Genomic DNA, 22,657 nt, shown 5'->3' with positions numbered 1-22,657 from the left:
CTCTGGTTTCAGTTTTATTTCAAGGGAGACTGCTTTATGGTCACCTAACAAGTGATGAAGGAACAAAAGGGATGGTGCAAGATGTTCCCATATTTATAAGGACAAGATCCAAGGTGTTGTTCCCCCAGTGGATACTCTGACTAATTGTTCCCGGACATTTGTATTGACAAAGTCCAGGAATCTCTTTGCTTTCACACTAGTGATGGTATAGTGGGTTCTTTATTTGGCCTGTAGAAATTTGCTAGAATCAAGCAACCCAGTGGTAGTGATACCTTTGCAATTATTATCCATCATAATTGTCTATCAGAGCTAACTTGTATTACCTTCTACCCCAAGTCATGACTAAGTAACGGGTCTGTATCACGAAGTTGAATGATAAAAAGAGCGAACAGTCTTATATCGAATACTAAAAATCGAAAGCACTGAATGTAGAACACATGGAACAGCGATTTTCTTTTCCCCAGGGAAAAAAATCGTTGGGCCTTTTTTTTGGACTTTGCTATTTCCTCCACTGTGGTGCAATCTTGGAATTGGTATATTTAAGTAGGGAGGGTGTGGAGGTTTTTGGATTTTTTTTTTTTTGCTGACCAGGGATTTTTTTTTCCCTGGGGAAAAAATTGTTCCATGTGTTTGACATTTACTGCTTTCATTTTTTAGTGTTCGATATAAGAGCGTACCCTAAGCAACAGCCCCTTTTTTAGCTGTATACACACAACAGGTATTTTTCCCCTGTCTAACCTGTGAGAAATCTCTATGCAGCTTTCTGTTTAACTTTTCTCTAATGTAAAAAATATATATATTGGGTTTTGTTTAAATAAAACTTGCAACAAAGAGAGAGAGAAAATGTTCCCAGTTCTCAGGGTGAAACTGAGGGAAGAGTATAATACATTTGCACACACGTATTGTTCCAGTCCTCTTGCTCATTCAGTTTTTAAACAGCTGTGTTGCACATGTGCACATTAATCTGGTAATCATTTGAAATGTCAGGTCCTGCTAGAGCGTATCCTGAAATAAGGGGACTGAATGGCTGAAAGAGCGGACACATATACTAAGTCTGAGATGTCATTTCTAAGAATATTTCCTTCTCTCAGAGGTATGGTCATGTCAGAATTGGTGGATGTTAAGTTTGAGCGGTGCAGGGGGAGACCATTAATCTGTTATAACATCCGTATGCACAGGATGTAGCTTATGTATTCTTATCAATTAACATAAATTTTTTTTTGAAACTGTAACTTCACAAGTCTATGCCCAAGACACTGCTCACAAAAGGTAAACTAAAGCAGTATTAAAACTCCCAAAATGTCCCTGCTGTATTGTGGGAAATAGGCTTGCCCCCTTGGCATTAAGCTTTACTCACATATTACACTCAGCCTTTACAATACAGTATTTAAATAAGCAGCCTCATCAGTGCCTGGAAGTCATGAAGTGCTAATGTTTTCCAGTTGCTGTGTATTGGGGGAGTGGGCATCTATATAACTGGTTTCCACTCTGTCCCCTTGAACTGTATTAGAAAGTTCACTTCTTGTATGTAAATCTTCAGGTCTTCCCAGTCCCCTTCCACAGGTACAGATTCCAAAGGCTGATAATTATTATGGCAGTGAATAACAATTTCAACCTGCACCACCCTTCCAATGAGCTTGCCTTTGTAATGAGGTAGCATCAGAAGGGGGTAGAGAGTTGTCATCCTCTATGCCCTCCCCTTCTTCTGAGGTTGTAGTATTTTTGGTGAAGCAGATGCAAATCTGTCCCACTTCTAGCCCCCTGCTGCTGGATTGAATGTGTTTCTTACCACCCCAGTACAAAACTGTTTGTTAGCTAGAACTATGTTTTTAGATAGATCTCCATATCCTTTGTAGTCCTGAAGGAAGCATACACAAACCCCCTATTGATTTTTGTTGTTTCTGTAAATTTTTGAAATTACTTTGTTCCCTGAATCACTGAAGCATCAAAGAGCTGGTACCATCATTTTTCTTCTGGAATACGAAAATGTGTTGTAGTCTGGAGTTATTCTCACAGTGTGACCCACCAATTTCCATCTTTCTCTATGATCCCTAGCTGTTTGTAGAATTTTTCTCCCAGTCATTAAAGTCCAAGCATCTGAAAATGAAGTGGCAGGGGAAGTTACTGTTCTGGCTCTTGTGGTAAATTCTATGAGCTCATTTGGTTATCTGTGGTGAGGAATTCTGGAGAAGGCCTATCTCTTTACTCAGTAAAACCACAGTGTTAGCACCTTCAACCCCTTCAGAAAAACCAATGACTCAGTGATTATTTCTCCAAGGCCTGTTCTCTAAGTCCTCCAGTTTTGCTGTCATACCTTTTGACTTACGCTGTAGCTCTTGCACTTGTAGTGAATTCTTATGCACTACTAGATGTACATCTACCATAGCTATCTGTTGATTTTCAAGGGATTGGTCTATCTTGGTTAGTTTTATCATGTGCATTGCAGAGATCTGTTTTATTTGTTGCACATCAGCTGCTGCTGCCTTCAGCAGGTCTGTTAACAAATCTAGTGTAAGTTTTTATTCCCCAGAGTTCTTTAGAGGGGGCTGTCATCTTCTTTGCTTTAGCTGTTGACATACAGATTCAACAAGTTTAAACCTTTTAACACTTCCTTTCCAAAGAGCTTTACAAGTCAGATTTGCTCCTTGCAATAATTACATTTTTTTCTATGTTTCTTCCTACTTGTTCACAAATTTGTGTGAATGTAAAAGTTTTAACTGAGTAGAGTAAGATGTCTGAGCCCATGGCACGCTTATGCTTTCACTCTCATGCGTGTTCCCAAGTGCACCCCCAGGCATAATATAATATGTTTTGCACCTCTGCATGCATAGAACAGGAACTATATGAAAATCTGAACACAATCCATATGTAAGTCTAAACACCCGGTAGTTAAAAGTCAGTTCAGTGTTATCTTGACTGTATATTTTTACCTAATTAAACCTCATTTATGTTTGCGTGTGTGCGTATGTGTGTGTGTGTTTGCTTGTGTGTGCACTCTAGTTAAATTGAGTGGTGTTGGTAGTTTGCTCTATAACCTGTATTCTGTATGACTAATCTGGATATCAAACATATAAGAATTCTAACATTATGTTTCCTGCTGTTTGCACAGGCCATTTCTGAAATGGAGCCTCAATAATCGGATTCACTTTATAATCCCAAAGTACTGAAATATTGAATTTCAGTATCTCGAGACTATAAACCCGAAAACTCACACACCCAAAACCTCAAAACTGCGAAATTTAAAACCACAACCGTCATAAAAACAATACACCACACAAACACACCTACCTCCCGACACTACAACAAACCAAACCAACACACACAAATACAACAAAACTAACACACACACCCTTGCTATAAGCAGGGGGGCTGCGCCCCCACACACACCCCCTACTTATATATACTAACTCTGAGGTTGCACTAAAAATTGGAAGACAGCAAACCCACTACCACACATTCTACACCCCCCTCACACAAACACGACCACTCTCAACACTTACACACTCACGCTCTTACCTACCTACCCTAACCCACACCTAAAACTCCCCAGCACACACACACACACACACACACACACACACACACCCTCCCCAAAACCCTTAAAAAACATTACACTTACCAAAAGTGCCATCACCACCGCAGGTTCGATATTTCCGTATTCGACATTCTGAAGAGTCGCGCAACTGCAGATTCGACACGTTGGTCTCGAGATACTGAAATTCGATATTTCAGTATTTCGAGATTCCAAAGTGAACCCCAATAATCAGGCCACTAGCTGACCAACAAACAAATGTCTGAATGAATGAAATGAAGACATCTAACAGCTATTGATGGAAGAGATTCTTAACAGAGACTGTGATAACAGTAGTAGCTACAGTAGTAAGTCATTGAAGTAAACAAGTGATGCAAAGGGTCAGTCAGTGAAACTAAAATATGCAGAATGAATGAATGTCCTAGAAAGTAATAGAGGATACTAAATTGAAAAGCTCAGTAATATCCATCTAAGCGTAATAAAACCTAAGAACTTTAAACCAAACTTCAGTTGAGCTGGTGAAAGGTTTTAGAATAGTGACAGTTTCATTGCACAGACAGATGAAACTATGAGTACAGACCTTCTAGTCCAAGATTGTTGAGGGGGAATTAGGGACCAGTTATGGCTTATCCTTCCCTAGGGACAAATCAGTCTTGGGAAGAGAGGGTGCAGTGGGTTGGGGTTAGAACTCTGAAGAGTCAAAAACATCACAGGAAGCATTTCTTGATGGGGTGATAAACTTTAAGGAAGGGAAAAAACATAGGCTGAATCTTAGACAACAAATTAGAATCCAAAAAAGTAAGAGAAAGTAGAGAGCAGTTTAATCAAGCCAAGATAGTTCAGTTGGAATACAAACAGATGATAAAAGAAGGGCTAACAGGAAGTGGAGAAATTAGTGTGACTTGATGTGTGTTACGGTTCTGAAAATTAATTAATTGACAGCTGTTGGAATTAAGATCTCAGTACCACTCCTGATTGAGGCTATATTAAAAATTCTAGAGATTGATAATAATGCAGAATATGGTTAATAAAATAGACCCAATTAGAGTTTGTCAAACTGTTAATCATAGAAAAGTTGTGATGCTCTGCAGGCTGACTTTATTTATTTATTTATTTATTTATTTTTTATTTTACATTTGTTGACCAGAATAGTCCGACTGGATACATGTCCATTTTCAGCAGAGGCCCAGGGAGAAAAGCTCCAGACATAACATATAAAAAAATTATTATTTTATATATATATATATATATATAAATATATATATATATATATATATATATATATATATATATATATATATATATATGTGTGTGTGTGTGTGTATATATATATATATATATATATATATATATATATATATATATATATATATATACATATATATATATATATATATATATATATATGTATGTATATATATATGTATGTGTATATATATGTGTGTATGTATATATATATATATATATATATATATATATATATATATATATATACATGCTAATAACAGTATATCAATTCAGTACAGTATTTCAATCACTAAGTAGACATTCATCACAAAGAATGTCACATATTAATACAAGCTGGAAGGTTATTGTCATAAATTAGTACAAGCTGGTAGGTTATTGGCTAACAGATAAGACAAAGTCAAAGTGGAGCAAGAAATCCTCTATTAGCACACGGTTGTAGGATGGAGTTAGTCGGGATTGGCACAAGGACATAGCCAACATGTTTTAAAGTATTGTGTTAGACCTTTTTTGAATTGAGTTAGTGAGAGTTTTGAAGTAAGATCACTAGGCAATGAATTCCAAGTTTTTCCCACAGAGTTTTCAAACAGTGTTTCCCCAGCTAAGTTGTTAGTATTGAATGTTCACACTAAAATTCTGTCCAATGAGCCTATTGCCCTGATGTTACTGTATGGGGCGATAAGGTTTTTCATTGCAGGTGTATTTTCAGGTTGGTAGAGAACCTTATATGCAACTATTAGTTGTTTGACTTGGAGAAGACTAGGCAGTTCAAGCCACCCTATAGAATTTAGATTAAGGCAGTGGTGTGTTCTGTAGGCTGCACCAGTGCCAAATCATTGCAATATGATTATAGCAACATGAAAGTTTGTTAAGGTTAGTTTTACTCAGGTTTGTGAATAAAGGGGAGGCATAAAGTAGGGTAGAGAGTAGATGTGTTTGGGCTATAACAGTTCTAGCTAAGGGAGTTAGCAAAGGTTTAATCTTGTATAGTGAGCCAAGTTTTTTATTAACTGTTTTGATGGTTTGATTAATGTGCAAGTCAAACCTAAGGTTATTATCAACAATTATATAGAGTTTAGTTGAGGGAAAAGGAGAAATAATGGTGCTGCTGTTAGATTTTATAGTAATGGTGGGTGAGGAGGACCTACTTGTGGGACAGAAAAGTAGCAGTTTCATTTTATTAGGATTTAATATTAGCCAACAGTTAAGGAGACAGTTTTCTACTGTATTAAACGTATCTTGGGATATAATTTGCAGGTCTGTGGAGGAGGTGGCCGAGCATATTAGAGTGGAATCATCTGCATATTGTGTACAGGTTGCATTTGGGATGACCTTATACAGGTCATTAATAAAGATAGAAAATAGAGTTATAATATGGATCCCTGTGGAACTCCAAGAGTGATAGGTAGGAGGGTAGATAGTTTGCCCTGCCATAGGACAGCCAGTTGTCTACCACCCAAATATGATTGGAACCAATTGATAGCCTGGTTATCTAGGGCAGTAGTTTTCAGTGTGTGAATGGGGAGTTGGTGGTTCACCATATCGAAAGCCTTGGAAAGATCAAGAAAGAGAGCTGAGGATATTTTATTATTGTTTCTATTTTGGTTTATGACATTGGCAAAGGAGGGGAGGGCCAAAGTAGTACTGTGGTGCGGTCTAAAGCCATGCTGAGAGTTAGCCAAGAGATTGTTCTGGATAAGTAAGTTAATGAGTTGTTTGTGGATACATTTCTCCATAATTTTAGCAAGGGGTGACAAAATAGCTATGGGTCTGTAATTTGATAGTTCAGTAGAGCTGTCTCCTTTATGGAGTGGGATAATGCGGGATATCTTCCAGACAGAGGAGATGGAAGCCTCAGATATGGTCCTATTGATCAGGATGGAGATGGGATATGCTATGTCATCTGCAGCTTTTTGTAGATACTCTGCAGGGAGGGGATCCACAGATAGGGTGGTTGGCTTTAAATTTTTAAGTAGTGTTCGGATAAGTGATGTGGAAACTGGTTGAAAGTTAAAGGAGAGTTGGGAACTGGGTAAACTATGAATTGAGTTTGGGCTACTGTGAGATAGTTGGCTTGCTAGATACTGGATGGTTTCTGTGAAGAATATAAAGTTACAGTAGTTCAAATGTATAATTCTTGTTGAGCAGAATGTAAAGAGAATATACAGAAATTGTTTTGGGGGGGCAAGCAAACAGTCGAGCTATTAAGATGGTCAGGTAATATGAGGTTGTCCATGAATTGCTACTGTTACAATTATGTGTAACAGCTGGATACTCAGTACAACAAGAAACCCATATATGAATTAAAAATATCAAACACAGACTGAATGGACCATTTCCCAAAACATTTCAATATAGCACTGAAGTTGAAAAAATTCCAGTTGATAGACAAACATAGTAAACATTACCATATATTCATCACTATGTCCTGTCATGATTTATTTATTGTTAACATTTCTGTTGCAAAGTAAACATATAGTCTTAGTGCTTTTACTTAATTTTATTATATTGGCTTAGCATGCACACTTACAAGGTCTCCCCCCTTCTTTTCCCAATCCCTGACATTGAAATTAACTGACGCTAGCTGGTGGCAGAACACCACTAAGCAGCTGAATATTAGGCCAGATTAGCAACTCATCTTGTAAGCAAAACAGTGCTCCACAGTTATTTAAATTCTCCAGTATTACTGTCTACTGTAAAGTCACCCAAGTCCCTTCAAAGCAGTTAATTTTTCCATTCACTGTGAATAAATAGTGTGACAGAGTAACTGGCATTATCTCTGCCATTAAACTACAATGCTGCTTACCTTCATTGCTTAGACTTCTGATACTTTTTTTCTCCAGCTCTTACCTTCTAGGTAGGGCTCTAGATCAGGTTTCACTACCACCCCCCCACTGAATGTACTCACAGCAGCATTAGTCAGTAACATTACATCCCCTCTCTCTCCCTTCTGCACTCCAAGCTATCATCCCTACTTCAGCCTACCTTACTGATTGTTTCTCTTGTCCCACCTTGCAAGTCAAGTCGGGCCTTCCCACTCCATTCCCCCTTGCTTCAGTCAGGCTCACTTAGCTTGGGCTCACTTTGCTCCTGTACCCTACCCCCATTCCCACCCACCCCATTTCAATTACATATATACTTAGCCATATCCCACCCAGTTTCAAGCAACCAATCAACACACACCCCACTCTAATCCCATGCCACACTCAAAACACGCAGTCAACATAAACCTCACACTGTTAACCCATCCCACCTACCTCAGTTAACAAACACCTTTTTCAACTGTAGTACAACCACCTTCAACTCATCAGTCCCAACCCTTTCTCTCCCCCATCCTATTCTGGTACTTCTATATTCACCAAGCATTCACCAAGGTCACTAATGCACTTCACTGTATTACCACTTCTTTTTTTCTCACTATGTCTCATACTACTTCTACACTTTAGACCATTACATCCTACTCATACAGTACCAAAACCCACCTCTTGTACAGCTATCCAGCATCCTAAACACAACTCCTATTCCACAATATCTCCTAGTCTTTATTCCATTAACACATTATTATTCTTCAAACATACAATCCTATCACATGCACAGCTAACTCTACAAACTACACTCTTCATAACTCATTTTAACTCCAAGTATAAACTGCTTCAACAACACCACTCAAACAGTACATCCACACTTCCCCAATGTGGAGACATCCACCTCAACCCAGGACCCACTCCAACTACCTTCCCACCTCCCAAATCTCATAAATCTGTAAATCTTACTACCATTAATATACACAACATCAGAAACAAAATTCCAGAATTCCATGCCTGAATAGCACATTCCAGACCCAACATAATTGCCATAACCGAGACATGGCTAAAACCATATATAAAAGAGACAGAGTTCCTCCCTCCAGGTTTCTCCTGCCTAAGATCTGATAGACCCCACAAGAAAGGGGGAGGAGTTGCTCTTCTTTATCCTAACTCTTTCACCATCATTCGTTATCCAAACTCCATTCCCCAATTCTCTGCAGCCAAACTCATCATTGCACATCTAAAACTAAATGATTTCAAAAGTCTGTGCCTGATAGCCATTTACATCCCACCTGGCAACAATGTTTCTGTCTTAGAAGAAATATTAGCCTGGACCTCAAATAATATCCACAGTGAAACTATAATCCTGGGGGATGTCAACATAAATTGGCTAGACCATACAAATCCTTCTCCAAATGCAACCTCTGTAACTTCACTCAGCTCATTACTACTATAACCAGGCCTAGTAATAACATTAACAAAGGCACCTTACTTGACTGGGTCTTAGTGTCTGATCCCAACAAAATTACATCTGCAGAAACTCTACCCTGCAATATCAGTGACCATCTGCCCACCTATATAACACGTGCCATCTCCTTAACCTTACACGAGCACCAGTACAGACCCTCTAGACGGCTAACTAACTTCAACCCCATAAGCTTCAATGAAACATTAAGCAAAATCAATTGGGGCATTCTAAAGTATTTGCCTCTAGATGAAACAGTTGAATTTTTCATTTCAACTTTCCTTAGTATACTCAATAGAGTGGTCCCCCTCCGGAATAAGAGAAACAAAGCAAATCACACAATTTGGCTTTCTAGAGACACAAAAATCTTATGAATACCAGAGACCGAGCATGGAAAACATTGCATAATAGTAAAAACTCCATAGATCTCCAGCTTTTCAAACAACTCCACAATCAAGTAGAGCGTCTAGTTATTAATGATAAAAAACAGTACTAATTCCATCTCCAAAACAAACACAACTATAACCCAAAACAGTTCTGGAATTCAGTCTCCACTTTATTAAACCCTGGCACCAAAAGCAATCCTTGCCCAAACCCTGACAAAACCCCTGCTGAACTAGCTACCCTTTTAAACTCCTACTTCATAGAAATTATATCCAAACTTGCTTCCACCTTTCCTATAGCTACTTACAACAGCAAACCCCACTTCTACAAACCATACCCTAGAAAAGCCTTCCCACCAGTCTTTCTGCTCTCATGTTCCCACTTCCATTCTTTCTAAACTCTTGCTAAAACTCAAACCCGGTAGCACCGCTCCCAGACAGTTTACCCCCAGAATACCTTCAAATGTCTGAAAAAGCCATCAGCTAACCCCATAAGCATTCTCATAAATAGATCTATCCAAGAAGCCTATGTACCATCCATTTGGAAGAAAGCTTATATCATACCCTTACATAAAGGCGGTAATAATTCAGTCATCTCAAATTTCTGCCCTATAGCCATTCTGTCTCCTAATTCTAAAATAATGGAAAAATGTATTCAAATTCAACTCATGGATTACCTATACCAAAACCAACTACTTTCCACAACTCAGCATGGATTCTGCCCTGGCCATAGTACTACAACTGCTCTCCTATCCTTCCTAGACACTGTTAATCACAGCTGCAATTATGGTAAACTTGTCTACACATTATTTCTTGAGCTCTCTAAAGCTTTCACACCATCCTTTCCTCCTTTCTAAGCTCTCACACCTTGGCTTGTCCACACGTATCCTTAACTGGTTCACCAGTTACCTCACAAACAGACAACAGTCCACCAAATGGTTGCACTTTTTCTCTCCTTTTCTCATTACTACTTCTGGAGTTCCCCAAGGATCCTTCTTAGGCCCCCTCCTGTTCAGTATTTCTATTAATGACTTTCACTCCACTCTCACTCATGCATCTGTAGTTCAATACACGGATGATTCTACTATTATCTGTTCTGGTAACTCGGAAACCAAACTTCTGACCATCACCCAGATATTACCGAAACCTGGATGACAAATAATCACCTCGCCCTAAAGCCAAATAAAACAAAACTCATGCTCTTTACGCCCCAAAAAAGGACCACCATTAATAAATTTAATTTCCCCATTTTCTCCTCCAACAAGACTGCCTTAGAGGTAGTTTCCCATATTAAGTTACTTGGCATAACCTTAGATGACAACTTAACCTTTGACCAACACATCCACAGCACCATCAAAAAAACACACCAAAAACTTGGTACCCTCTACCGACATAAACACTTTTTAAACTACTCTACTAGAAAAACACTTGCCCAAACTTTTCTCCTACCTTCTCTCCTCTATGGTGCCCCCATTCTGACAAACATCCAGTCGTCATTAAAAAATAAAATGGAGAGCTGTTATAACAAAATTCGTTAGTAGAGCAAAATATTCCTCCCACCACTGTCACTCATTACAATCCCTGAACTGGCTAGAACTCCCACAACACCCAACTTACATACAACTAGCCACAGCACACAAATTCATCTATAATTCCTCCAAATGCCCAACCCCGGCTTCACTTCTGACTCTTTATCAACCAAACCATTCGCTAAGATCTGAAAATCAATCACTTATCCAAGCTAAGAGACCTAAACTGCTTGTAGGCCAATACGTTTACTCTTTCACTGCAGCTAAAGTCTGGAATGCCCTTCCACCTTCTCTATGGACTATAAATAATGCCCCGTCATTCAAAAAAATCACTCTACCAACATTTCTCCTCTCATTGGCTATGCCCTTGCACCATCTCCAATTCCTCAGTCACCTTATTACTAACCTGACTCATCTCTCAGATACCCACACTCTTCTTCACTCTCCTTATTGTGCACTCACCCTTAATCACAGCACAGTGTGCCTCACCCTGCCTCACATGGTGTGTAAAAATTGTGTAAGTGCAGATTATCATTATCTGTCTGATCTATCGAATACCTGCCAAGCACCGGTGTCTTCCACAAAATGTTGCTATACATTGCCTATGTTACTGTGTCACTTCTGACTCCTATATTATTCTATTATATATATTGTTAAATGCTGTTATTACTCATATATATATATATTGTTAAATGTTGTTATTAACTCTCTAAATAATCTCTTAATTATGTACATTTTTTTTTTTTTTTTGGGAGTTTTTCTCCCCGGGCCTCCACTGAAAATGGTCTCATTTCAGCCCAGTGGACTTTCCTGGTTAACAAAAGCAAATAAATAATAAAATAAATAAATATTAGATAAAAGATCAAGATCCTGTAAACTTTATTGTACTTCATAAATCATTGTATGTTTTCAGCCTAACCATGTGCTGCAAAAACTTTGACAATGCTGGAGTAGTCAAAGTAATACAGTGGTCTGACTGTTTAAGGCACAGCATTAAGGCTATGAGCTGGAAATGAACTTCCTTCTGTAGTTCTGAGTTTGATCCCATCAATTGCTGTTTACTTTTGCTCGTCACTTGACCATAGTGAACATATCCTTAAAACTTTGTCCTTGTTGTAAATCAACCCTTAGATAATGCAGTTCAGTCTAAGCCTAGGGAATATGTAGCACTGCACAACAACATATGGAAAGGAGTTTTCCTTTTAATTTTGTGAATTGTTTACATTAACTAAGCACATGCATACACTGTGAGTGTAACATTAATTTGTGAAACGTTTACATTAACTAGGGTCATGCATGCACTGAGAGTGTAACAGAGGAGTGAAAGTCATTTAGAGATGTTAAGACATCAGAATCTGAACCTGACATTGAACAAAAATTATGCAAGTCTAAAGAGGGGAAGATTTTTTTTTGTCTTTTCAGCTGATAAGCCACCACATCTCATAGAATAGAAACCACATGAGATGAACAGAATTGTTTCTATTCCCTTATTCAAAAAAATAGCATTTGGGAGAGGTAAGAAAATAATTTTTTCCCTGTTTTGTCATGGGCAACCAAAAAAGTAAACAAGACATAATCAGATGGTGAAGCATTGCAATGAAAGTCATGCAGCCTTCTAGTTCACAGTTAACCGAAAAGGATACTATTTAAAGTAACAATAAAAATAATGCTATTTTGCAGAAATGGGATATAAAATTAAAGAGCACTACCACGAAACAACAAAAGTTGAGTTAGACTAGATGACTGGACAAGATATTTTTGAATATGTAGGCCACAATATGGCTGTTACCTTTCCAAATTATCCAAACAACATAAACTGACTATTTTCAAGTCTTACTGTGTTGTTTTGTAGGAATATACCACGGTGGTACAGCTGTAGCATTGTTGCCTCACAGCAAGAGGTTCTCCTGTTCAGTTCTCGGCTGGAGTGCCTACTGTGTGGAATCTGCATGTCCTCCTCGCGGTCGAGTGGCCTCTGAAAGACATGCATGAATGGGCGTGCTTTTGCTGAAGGTTGCGCATCGGGCTGGCAACTCAGCACCATCAAAATCTAGTGACAATCATTAGCGGACCGAAGTTCCGCTGTGGCGACCCCTAACCGAGAAAAGCCGAAAAGTCAAACAAACAAACTGTGTTGTTTTGTAGGACTCTTCTCTTTGAAGAAAACACTTCATCTGTAAAATACTGTCATCTAAAATTAAAAACACTTTGTTGTAAGACAAAAATTAAACATGGTTATTGACTGGTTACTCTAAACTGCCCACATATGTTAAATTTACCCTTGGTCTTGTGGCCCAGATTATGCCTAGGTCACAAAGCAAAATAAAAATATAGCTGTCTAAAGAAACAGCACTGTAAAAGGAAATGATGACACAGCTTCATGCTGTGGGTATGTGTTAAAATATGCCTTTATCTTAAGAAATATGGGCCATTTGAAACCACTTACCAGAGCAGTATTATGTAGAGATGCTTTCCGTTAAGCAGTGCAGTATTACTGCAGATGCAACGAACCATGTAATGAAGTTAGGCTGTTTGCTAAGAAACACAGATACCAAAAAGAAATACATACAAAATACTGTTTGAAAGAGCTAGTAGCACAAAATGATGTTGGTGTTCTGAAATAATGTACTGGGGCAGATGCAGGTATGATTTTATCAACAAAACCGTGGCACAAACTGCTGAAAATGCAGAATGAAGACTATAAAAATCGCAACAAAATACAGAGATGTGTGCTAGTTCACTGCACAGTAAATAGTAACTCAGATAATAGATAATTAAATATCTCTAGCTAGAGCTGACTCATTCTGCACACTAAGTAGGAATCCCCCCCCCTCCCCCCGTGGACCTTTTCATGTCCTATATTTCCACCCCTACCAGTGTACCATGAGTTACATGTAAAGGATAGCTGAAGGAAACTGTAGATGGAGTGTCTTGGGCAGATGTTGCTAGCATCATGTAACTCTGTAAAGCAGTTCTATTCATGTAACACAATTCTGTGCAGGCTAACTCTATCAGATGACTTTACCTGTGGTGTGATTCATCCTGGCTAAAGATGGGTATGTGTATTGTGCTACAGAAGAACAGAGGAAGCAGACGGGCTAAAAATCAGTAATAGTATGAGACCCCATTTGGAGACAGGACCACAGGCGGCTCTCCTGTAGCCAGGTGTCTAAACATCAGATATCTGCATTGTGCCTTTTAAGTGCAGAACTAAGCAGTAGAGAGCAGGAATAAATGAATTGTGTAGTATGAAAACATCTGAACTGGTATGCACTTTAATAAATGTTTTGCTAATCCCAACATAAAAAAGGCAGCTAAGCAATATAGCTTGACATTACAAGGAGCCACACTCAGGACTGGAGTGTGACGGCAGAGCACAAAGTGAAAAATATGGCAGACATTCATAAACTATTTCACACTGCAAAAAACAGAGGCAATACAATCAGCACAGGCCTCAGCTGACCTCCACAGTGAAGGCCAAAATAATAGCAGTGCAGCGATCCTAAAAATTAGGTATGGCTGGATAAGCAATTGCAACCTACAAATATGACCCAGTGTGAATAACCCAGAATATCACTGCAGCAGACACTGTGGAAGTTATTACAGCAACACATGATAGTTGATGTGCACTGTCTTGTAGTGAGTAATAGAATATATTGCTCTGTACATTCTCATATTTTAGCTACAGTATTACTGTTAACAAATCATAGTATATCGTCTTCCAGAGTGGACAGTAAACCGCAACAAATAGACATTTCCATTATAGTTTACAGAAAAGCTGTAAAATCTATCATAATATTCTGATTAAGAACAAATGTTTTATTAACATATGGAAAGCAGTAAATGAAGGCAAATATACACTGAGTTTTAAGCCATACCATTTTTCAGAAGCACTAAGATTGCATAAACAGCAGGAAATAGAATAATATCTTATTATTATTTAGAGCCTCCCATTCTAAATGACATTACAGAGTTCATCAGAAGAAGCGGTTACTTGTTAAAATAATTTCAGGTAAAGAAGTAAATTAAACAGTTCCAAATACCAGCATTGCCTTGCAGAATAAGGTGGAATGTAAAGCCACAGAGTGAGAATAAAAGTCCAGTTGGCAAGCATGAGTGATTGAACGAACTGAATATTCAGTAATGAATTCAAATGCTGTAGTAGACAGAATGTATTTGTAACCTATAAAAGAGCTCTAGCAAAATGGGATCAAATCTCATCAAACACCGCCAGGATAAACATGTTAAAATACAGCATAAATTAACTGATGTCATTGGGAGTTTTAACAGTTAATTTAAGGACAACAGTCCCTAAAATTGAAGCATACAACCTGAATCAGTATTCTTTTACAAAAGAAGTCAGTTCTGTTGGCAAAGAGGGAAACATCACTGAATATAACCTGTATAACCCAACTGTAATTAGTGGCTCAGGTACCTGCTGTGGTTTTATGGTCAAGGTGAGAAGTGATTTAGCTGTGCTTTGTTCTCGCTCCCTGGAAGGGCGAGACTACATGCCTGAAATGCATGTTCATATGATTGAATTCTTTCATGGAGGCAAGAGATCCCGAAGGAGCACTAGTTTTAAGGGACAAACTGTTCTTAGGGGTTACATCATTCGTAGAAGCAAGTGACATGCACTCACTAATGCTCACTGCACACTAAGGGAGTATTACTAGGCATGCACTGTGGGGTTTAGGCTATTCAGAAAAATCTAGACCGCCCATGCTGGCTGCCACATTGACAGTCCATCTTATTGGTTCTCACCCTGGTTTATGGGTAATGAGTAGCCCTATTGGCCAAGGCAAGGTCTGATGTTGACCAGGCCATAAGTAGAAAAAAATCTGCAAAAACAATATAACAATAATTAACATCCATATATAAAATTGGTTTAATACTAAAACATCATTTATATCATTAGGTTTCATAGACCTTAACTGAAAAAGCCAAAAGACATGGAAGCAGTTTGTGGAAATACTTTGCACAGCTGTAGTAATTTACACTCCTTGAGATCTTTTAGTACAAAAAGAAATATGCAGGCTAGGCAGTTAGAATAATATTTTATGGAGGAGTAGCTAAGGTGGAGAAAAGGCAGCAACTTCCCTGGCCACATACTGTTAGGGGGTATGATTTGCAGATTTTTTTTTCAGTGTTTTGCTCCTCACATAAATGAGAGTGCATGCTGCATAGAAGGAAGGGATTAGGACCTGATTTTCTTCCATAGGAGGAAAGGATGGAGCATCATATTGTAGAATGGACTTTTTTTGTGTGACACAGAGCATGAAGGCATATGGTGTTTAGGACCTGACACTCCTCCTTAGGAGAGGAGAGAAGAGATGAGTGCCAGATCTGTGAACAGACCTTTGTCTGTGTGTTTGCTTTTTGCACCTCAACCTTGTACTGAGGGGTACCAGATTGAAGATCAGCTATGGCTTTGGTATTTTAAAAGGCTATAGGCAATTGTTAGAATGCAATTGTGTGAATGTCTGTATGCAGAAATGCCAAACTATGTAATTTAAGATTTTTAGTTGGCAGTTCTAAATAAGTACATTCACTGACCATCCTGGTGAGTGAACTTGCTGTCCTTTGACTACCAATTCAAAATCCTAAACTCTTGTTACTGTACTATAAACAGATGTTCTTTGCACCTTGTGAGGGAGGATGACCTGACCATCTAATGCTTGTCTCATTACAGCACAGAGGTGTATGCACCACAATAATGAAATTGTAGTACTACATTTGTTTGCCAAACCAAGTATCCCATTTTCCTCAGAGGCTGTGCAGACTCAGAGCTAATATAGTCAAGTTTAGAAAGTTTCTCTTCCCCTCATAAGGCTCAAGGCCATGTTTCTCAAATTGAGTGTTTCATTAAATTTCATTTTAAGGAATGCCTTTCAAAATAATCCAAATGCATATACTTTCTTTTCTTTTAATTAAACCTTTACCATTTTAACCCAGCCTCATATAAGCTGGCATACTTCAAGATAGTATGGTTGGCATCTCTTAAAAAGAATTTTCAGTTCATATAATTTTTTTTTTTTTTTTTGGGGGTAGTCTGTTGTCCCACTCTGAGTATCTGCCTTCATCCCATTTGTTCAGCTCCTGGTTGGAAGATCTTTTGGCCCATTCTTTCCCTTTGGGCAATAGGGCGGAGCCAAGGGTGGAGCTATAATTCATGGTGGCTGGCTAATGGTTCCTGCTTTAACCCTAGCATCCCATCCATTACTATTTCTTCTAGTATGATACATGTGTCTGGAGATGCATGTGAATGTCCACACAAGGTTTTCCCAGTTTCAGTGCTGTGCAGTGCTACTTGAAGCACAGGTCAAGGTCCCCCTCCTGTGGGAGAGCTGGTGTTAACTGCTCCACACCCACCTCCCCATGCCAGTACCTCTACTGTCTGAGCTACTTGTGTCATGCCCCCTCATCTTAAAGGGTCATTCCACTATGAAATATCTGTTCTACTAAGCAATATTTTGTTTGAGGAACAAGTACATTTAGTTGTATTATCTTGACCCTGATTCAAAGTTTTGCATAATATAGTAGTCATCTGGTCCCTTATATATAATGCCCAAGAGAACAGAGTGCCAAAGCTTGGTTACTTTTTAATAGGGTGATTTGTAAGTCAGAATATTTAAGTGAAGGAGGTGCAAAGAATGCAGCTCCATAAAAGGGTTGCACTTGGTGTTTGGTAGGGGTGTATCAATAGTTCTGAGTATGATTTGTGTAGTAAAGTGTTTTGTTGACTTAAGTTTGATATGTAATCTCACTAACTCATACTTCATTACAAGCTTGATTTAGTTAATGTAACAAGCGACAACATTTACCATATGTCTGATTGTTGTGTACATTGCTGGGTAATGAAGCGCACCTTATCATCCCTTGTATACCTTACGTGAGCTCGCTTTGCAGTATGAAATGCATTCACACATTTAATTTCCATCAAAGACATCAAAGAAAACTTCTGCACCGGCATTTGACTAAACTGCAAGGTAAAGAATTACTTGACAAGTATGAATAATAAAAATCAGTTTTTTCAGTTGGCCATCTAATAGTTTTCCCGACTTCTCCGTGAAAGTACAACTCACAGGATGCAGTCAGGTTAATCTTTCTGAATTTACTTTACCCCAGTGTACTACTTAAATCTTTGCTAATCTGAAAGCATAAACTCATTTAGAATGTTTAGTTTATAGAATATGAATTTCACTTATAGATATATTGCATATATACACATTCTTGTTTGATGCTTTCTTCAAAAGTATTAATTTTACAGCCTCTATAGGTTTATTATGTTTCATTGCATTAGCAATGTTTTTTTTTTAATGAGAATATGATGTTGATTTTGTCAAGATGAAATTAAAAAAATGGAGGGGGGGGGGTTGTGTACCTATGCCTTGAGAGACATGTGGATCGTGGTGGGCCATGGTCTTAGGAGAGTCTAGGCCCAGTACACAGGTTTCCTTCACTTGAGGGATTGTTGGTGCAGAGGAATTTATCTCTCCTCAGCATGTATTCATTGTTTGAGAGAAATGCTTCAGTTTGGTACTTAAATGCTACCAGACACAAAGCCATAGTATTCTCGTGGTGAACTCTGAAGCAGCAGCTAAGCCCTACCATACCTTTAATTGACTGGGGATGTACCAGATCATCAACCTGATCCATGTGTACCTTGTAGTTGTTATACTCATCTGGTGTTAGGTATTTAGAGGCTTGCATGAAAGGCCAGCTAGTCTCAGGAGGAGATAACATGGATGGTGTGGTATATGCAGCAGCATACGGTTAAGTGTCTAGGCATGCAGAAAAGGTGGTGCATAAATAGTGTAAGAAAAACAATCTTCAGCAAAACATGTCTGTTTGAAGTATCTCCACATACTGCCTTAACTTTTAAAAGTGGTGGAATTGGAAATAGTTTTATTTCTTTTACAGCACAGCCTAAAATTGTCATATAGAGGATATCATAGATATTAATATGAGTAGCCTTATCTGGATAACTAGTACATAAAACAAAAGATGCTGATGGACATTTAAGGACTGTGGCCCCTGCAGCTCTTAATGTAGCTCATATTTGCTAGCATACTGCTAGACTGCATTGCTTCAGAACTGGCCGGGTTGCAGTCACAAGCCAATGTATGTTATACTTCTGTGTTTCCTGGGCCAACAATTCCCAGACTGCAATTGCTCAATCTGTATAACCCAGTACATAATTGGAGACAGATGACTTTGGGAAAATACTCACAAACCAGTGCTTCTTACTTGTCTGTAGCAAGTGATGGCCCCCCTTACATATTTACTGCAGACACACAGTTGATGGTCCTCAAGGAGGTAACTCTAACCTGTGACTCATGTCTTGTAAGTAATCCCCACAGGTATATTTGAGTTGGAATTTAATGCTACAGAAAATCTAATAATAAAATAATATTTAATGATGTCAGATGGATGCAGGATTTTTTCTAGTATCTCGTCTCTGATTTATCAGGTCCAAGAGAAGTTAAGTATTTGATTTCTTGATTGCTTTTTCCATGGAAGAAGGGGGAAAGGTCAAATCTCAGTTCAGCGTACTGTCTGCAGACTATCTTTTTAACACCATGCATGAAGAAAAGTAGAACAAGGAAAGCCGTGCGCTTGGTGGAAGAATGACATTTTAATGTTTACACTATGCATATTTAACTAGTTTTCTGAGTGATCGAATATTACTTGCTTTGGGCTTTTGCAAAGTGCGTTTCAAATTAATGAAACGTCAGATGTGTTGTTCTCACATAAAAGGTCATTGAGGTACTTGCACAAATGAAAGCGCGACTCTTATTTATTTTTTTTATTCTGCAATGCAATGTTCTTGTCATAATCCCTGCTATCTTCACAAGTCAGTGTTGGTTTTATTTTAATAGGTGGTGCAGATGGTGTTACAGCAACCAATACCGTTTCTGGGCTGATGGGACTCAGGGCAGACGGCACACCCTGGCCTGCTGTCGGGAAAGCTAAACGGACCACATATGGTGGAGTGTCTGGTAGGTGTTCCCCTTCTCATTACATAACTGTTTCCAGAAAAGCTGTCAAAACACCAGGAGGTCCATGTACCAGGCAAGGAAAATCATGTCTCAAACAATAGAGAATCGTAATAGCTCACAGTAGATCAGTGCTTCTAATAGGCATGACAGATGGGGACAGATTGAGTGTGAAAACTATTGATGTGCCCTTTTCAATCTGCATGCAGCAAGCAGTAGCAAGACTGAAGAAACTGGGCTTTTGGCAGTGTGAAAACTAAAATTGTCACCCTTCTGATCTGTGATATACTGTGTGATTTTCTATGTATTTAGTTTCTTCCACTGAATAATATCCATGGAAAGAATAAAGTCAGTTTAAATGTGAAACTGTCTTTTCAGTAAGAACGTAAAAGATAACCAGCCTAGTCATTGCTTTATAGGTTCTAGCTTTGTTTGTTTTATATTCAGGTTCTGTTTTTCTGAGTTCTTACATGGATATATGATTTATGCCACACTGGTATACACTTGTCTCTGTTGCCCATATTTTTGCTTATGTCATAATCCTTTGAGATACCGAACTATTTTATATAATTGTTGGACATTTTGTGCCTGCTGGAGAATGACAACTCAGCAAGACCTTATGATGAAAAATGATGTGTAGAAAGGCTTACGAAAGGTATAAAAATAGATTAAAAAATCACTAGTGGCCACTTCAACAGACACACGCATGCACCGATACTCACATACTCACACATACCATACAGAGAACCATATACACACACTCAAGCAATACATGTCAAATAAAAATAATAAAATATTTTTTAAATATTTTATGAAAACTTGCCATTCTGTAGAAATTGTATGATGGCAACTACAGGTGGAATAATATGAAGTACAGAAAATTAGAAAGGTATAAAATGTAAAATATCAAAGCAATGTTCCCCATATCATTTAAAAGAGATGCATCAGGCAGTAGGTATTTTTGTTGTCACTGTGGCAATCTTTATGGTAAAGCTCAGGTATGCCATCCTTTTATCTAAATTTTCATCATAAACAGTGACTCAGATTTGCAAATGTGCTTGGAAGATAGAGGGATGGCAAATCAGGGAAGAATTTTCCATTAACCCTTATCTTTCAAAGAACTGGTAAACAGTACTGTCTAAATAAAGGCCATTGTTTTGCATACATGGTCTTTATTACACATCAATAAGCAATGAACGCTCATCAGTGCCAGGCATACCTTTCCAGGTATTTGTTTCAAAGTTGGTTTGAAATAATGAATGTGAAAACCTTAGTCAAACTGTAATAATGTCTTCAGAATCTTTAACTGAGTCAAGGGGATTGGGTACAACCAGGCGATTATGTTAGCCTAAGTTATTAGCTCTGTGTTTCTAGTTAGGGGACAAACTAGCAGGAGATATACATGGAAAGGAACAGTGCATAAACTGATAGAGAAAGTCAGAAGTATACTCAGTGGATTTCAGAGGAGCCTGTCCTGCAGTACTGTATGCTGTTAGGAGGAGTTTGTGATACACACAGACCTTGAACAATGCAGCAGAAATGCCACAAAATTAGATTTCTGAGCTTAAACAAGATGTGGAAGGAGCAAGGAGAACATAAGCTGCATGTAGACAGACCTAAGTGCCTGCTGAAATATATATATTTTTATTTTATTTTTTATTTATTTCAGTTCAAAAACTGGGTTAATAGACCCTTTTGGGCATGGCCTCGGCAACCTAGTAAAAGAAAGAAACAGAAAATTATACATAGACTAAAGAATACACAACATAGTACATATAAACTAACAAAATAGAGACAATACATCTGTATGTTATTTACGATTATAAATGCAAGTGGTGGTATTGTAGTTTGAACATTTAAGGTAGGCATTCAGCCAGTGGTCGTTTGTTAATAGTATGATTTTACAAGAAAGATGCGACACCTGCATGTGCTGCAAGGACTAGCCATTGACTTGGAAGCAAGAATATTTGGTTTCACTAAACAGTTTGTTACTGAATAAATGAAGTATCTCTTGCTGCCTCACTTCTACAGGTAGCTAATTCCAAACATCTGGGCCTTGAGTAAAGATAGCTCACTTTCCTGTGGAGTTTTTAAAACAGGTTCTAATAGCTAATGGTCTTTTCTTGGCTGTCTCTAAGTATGTAGTTAGACTGCTTTATTTTCAGTTTTGTTTTCAGAGGGGGACGATGTCCCATTTTTAACAGCTTGTAGATTTGACAGTTAAGTATCAATATGGATCTGCCATGCTCAGGTAGTTAGTTACACTTCTGGAGAAGTTGGAAGTGGTGGTGTGGGGTTCTGAGTGAAGGGCATATCTACAAATTTTGCTCATAGTAGTTTGTAGTTTACTTGTGTTTCTACTGGAATGCAAGATTACAAGGGGGAGCCTATATATTGATTTTATAGATAACCACATTTTTAGCTAAGGCAAGATATAGGGTTAGGGGGTATAGGATCCCATAGCCTAATTTTAATTGGGGAGTATTTTCCTAATAGTATATTCATTATGCTTGGCCAATGAAAGAGTAAGATCAACAGTATTCGCAAGGTTCTTCTGTTCCATTACTAATGGCTTGCCATCTGCATCAGTAAAAGTTAGACTGGGAGATTTAGGGAGTTCCTGTGGGTAGCCAAATATCATGATATCTGACTTCAAGGAACTGATTCAGAGCCTATTTTTATTCATCCAGTGGAATA

At 38.2% G+C, this 22,657-nt stretch overlaps 1 protein-coding gene across 1 annotated transcript in view; it reads left to right on the top strand.

The window, feature by feature from the left end:
- DPYD (dihydropyrimidine dehydrogenase) overlaps nucleotides 1-22,657 on the top strand; it is a 4,342,678-nt gene that overhangs the window by 3,666,023 nt on the left and 653,998 nt on the right. Inside the window, exon 18 of the mRNA XM_044085707.1 lies at nucleotides 19,844-19,963. Within this exon, the coding sequence (XP_043941642.1) occupies nucleotides 19,844-19,963 (120 nt within the window). The remainder of the gene's footprint in view (nucleotides 1-19,843; nucleotides 19,964-22,657) is intronic.

Source organism: Protopterus annectens, chromosome 10.part0 (genome assembly GCF_019279795.1).
Source record: "Protopterus annectens isolate FY-2018-M chromosome 10.part0, PAN1.0, whole genome shotgun sequence".
Taxonomy (NCBI): Eukaryota; Metazoa; Chordata; order Ceratodontiformes; family Protopteridae; genus Protopterus; species Protopterus annectens.
Note: the sequence above shows the minus strand (reverse complement) of the source record. Positions and strands in the feature narration are given on the sequence as shown.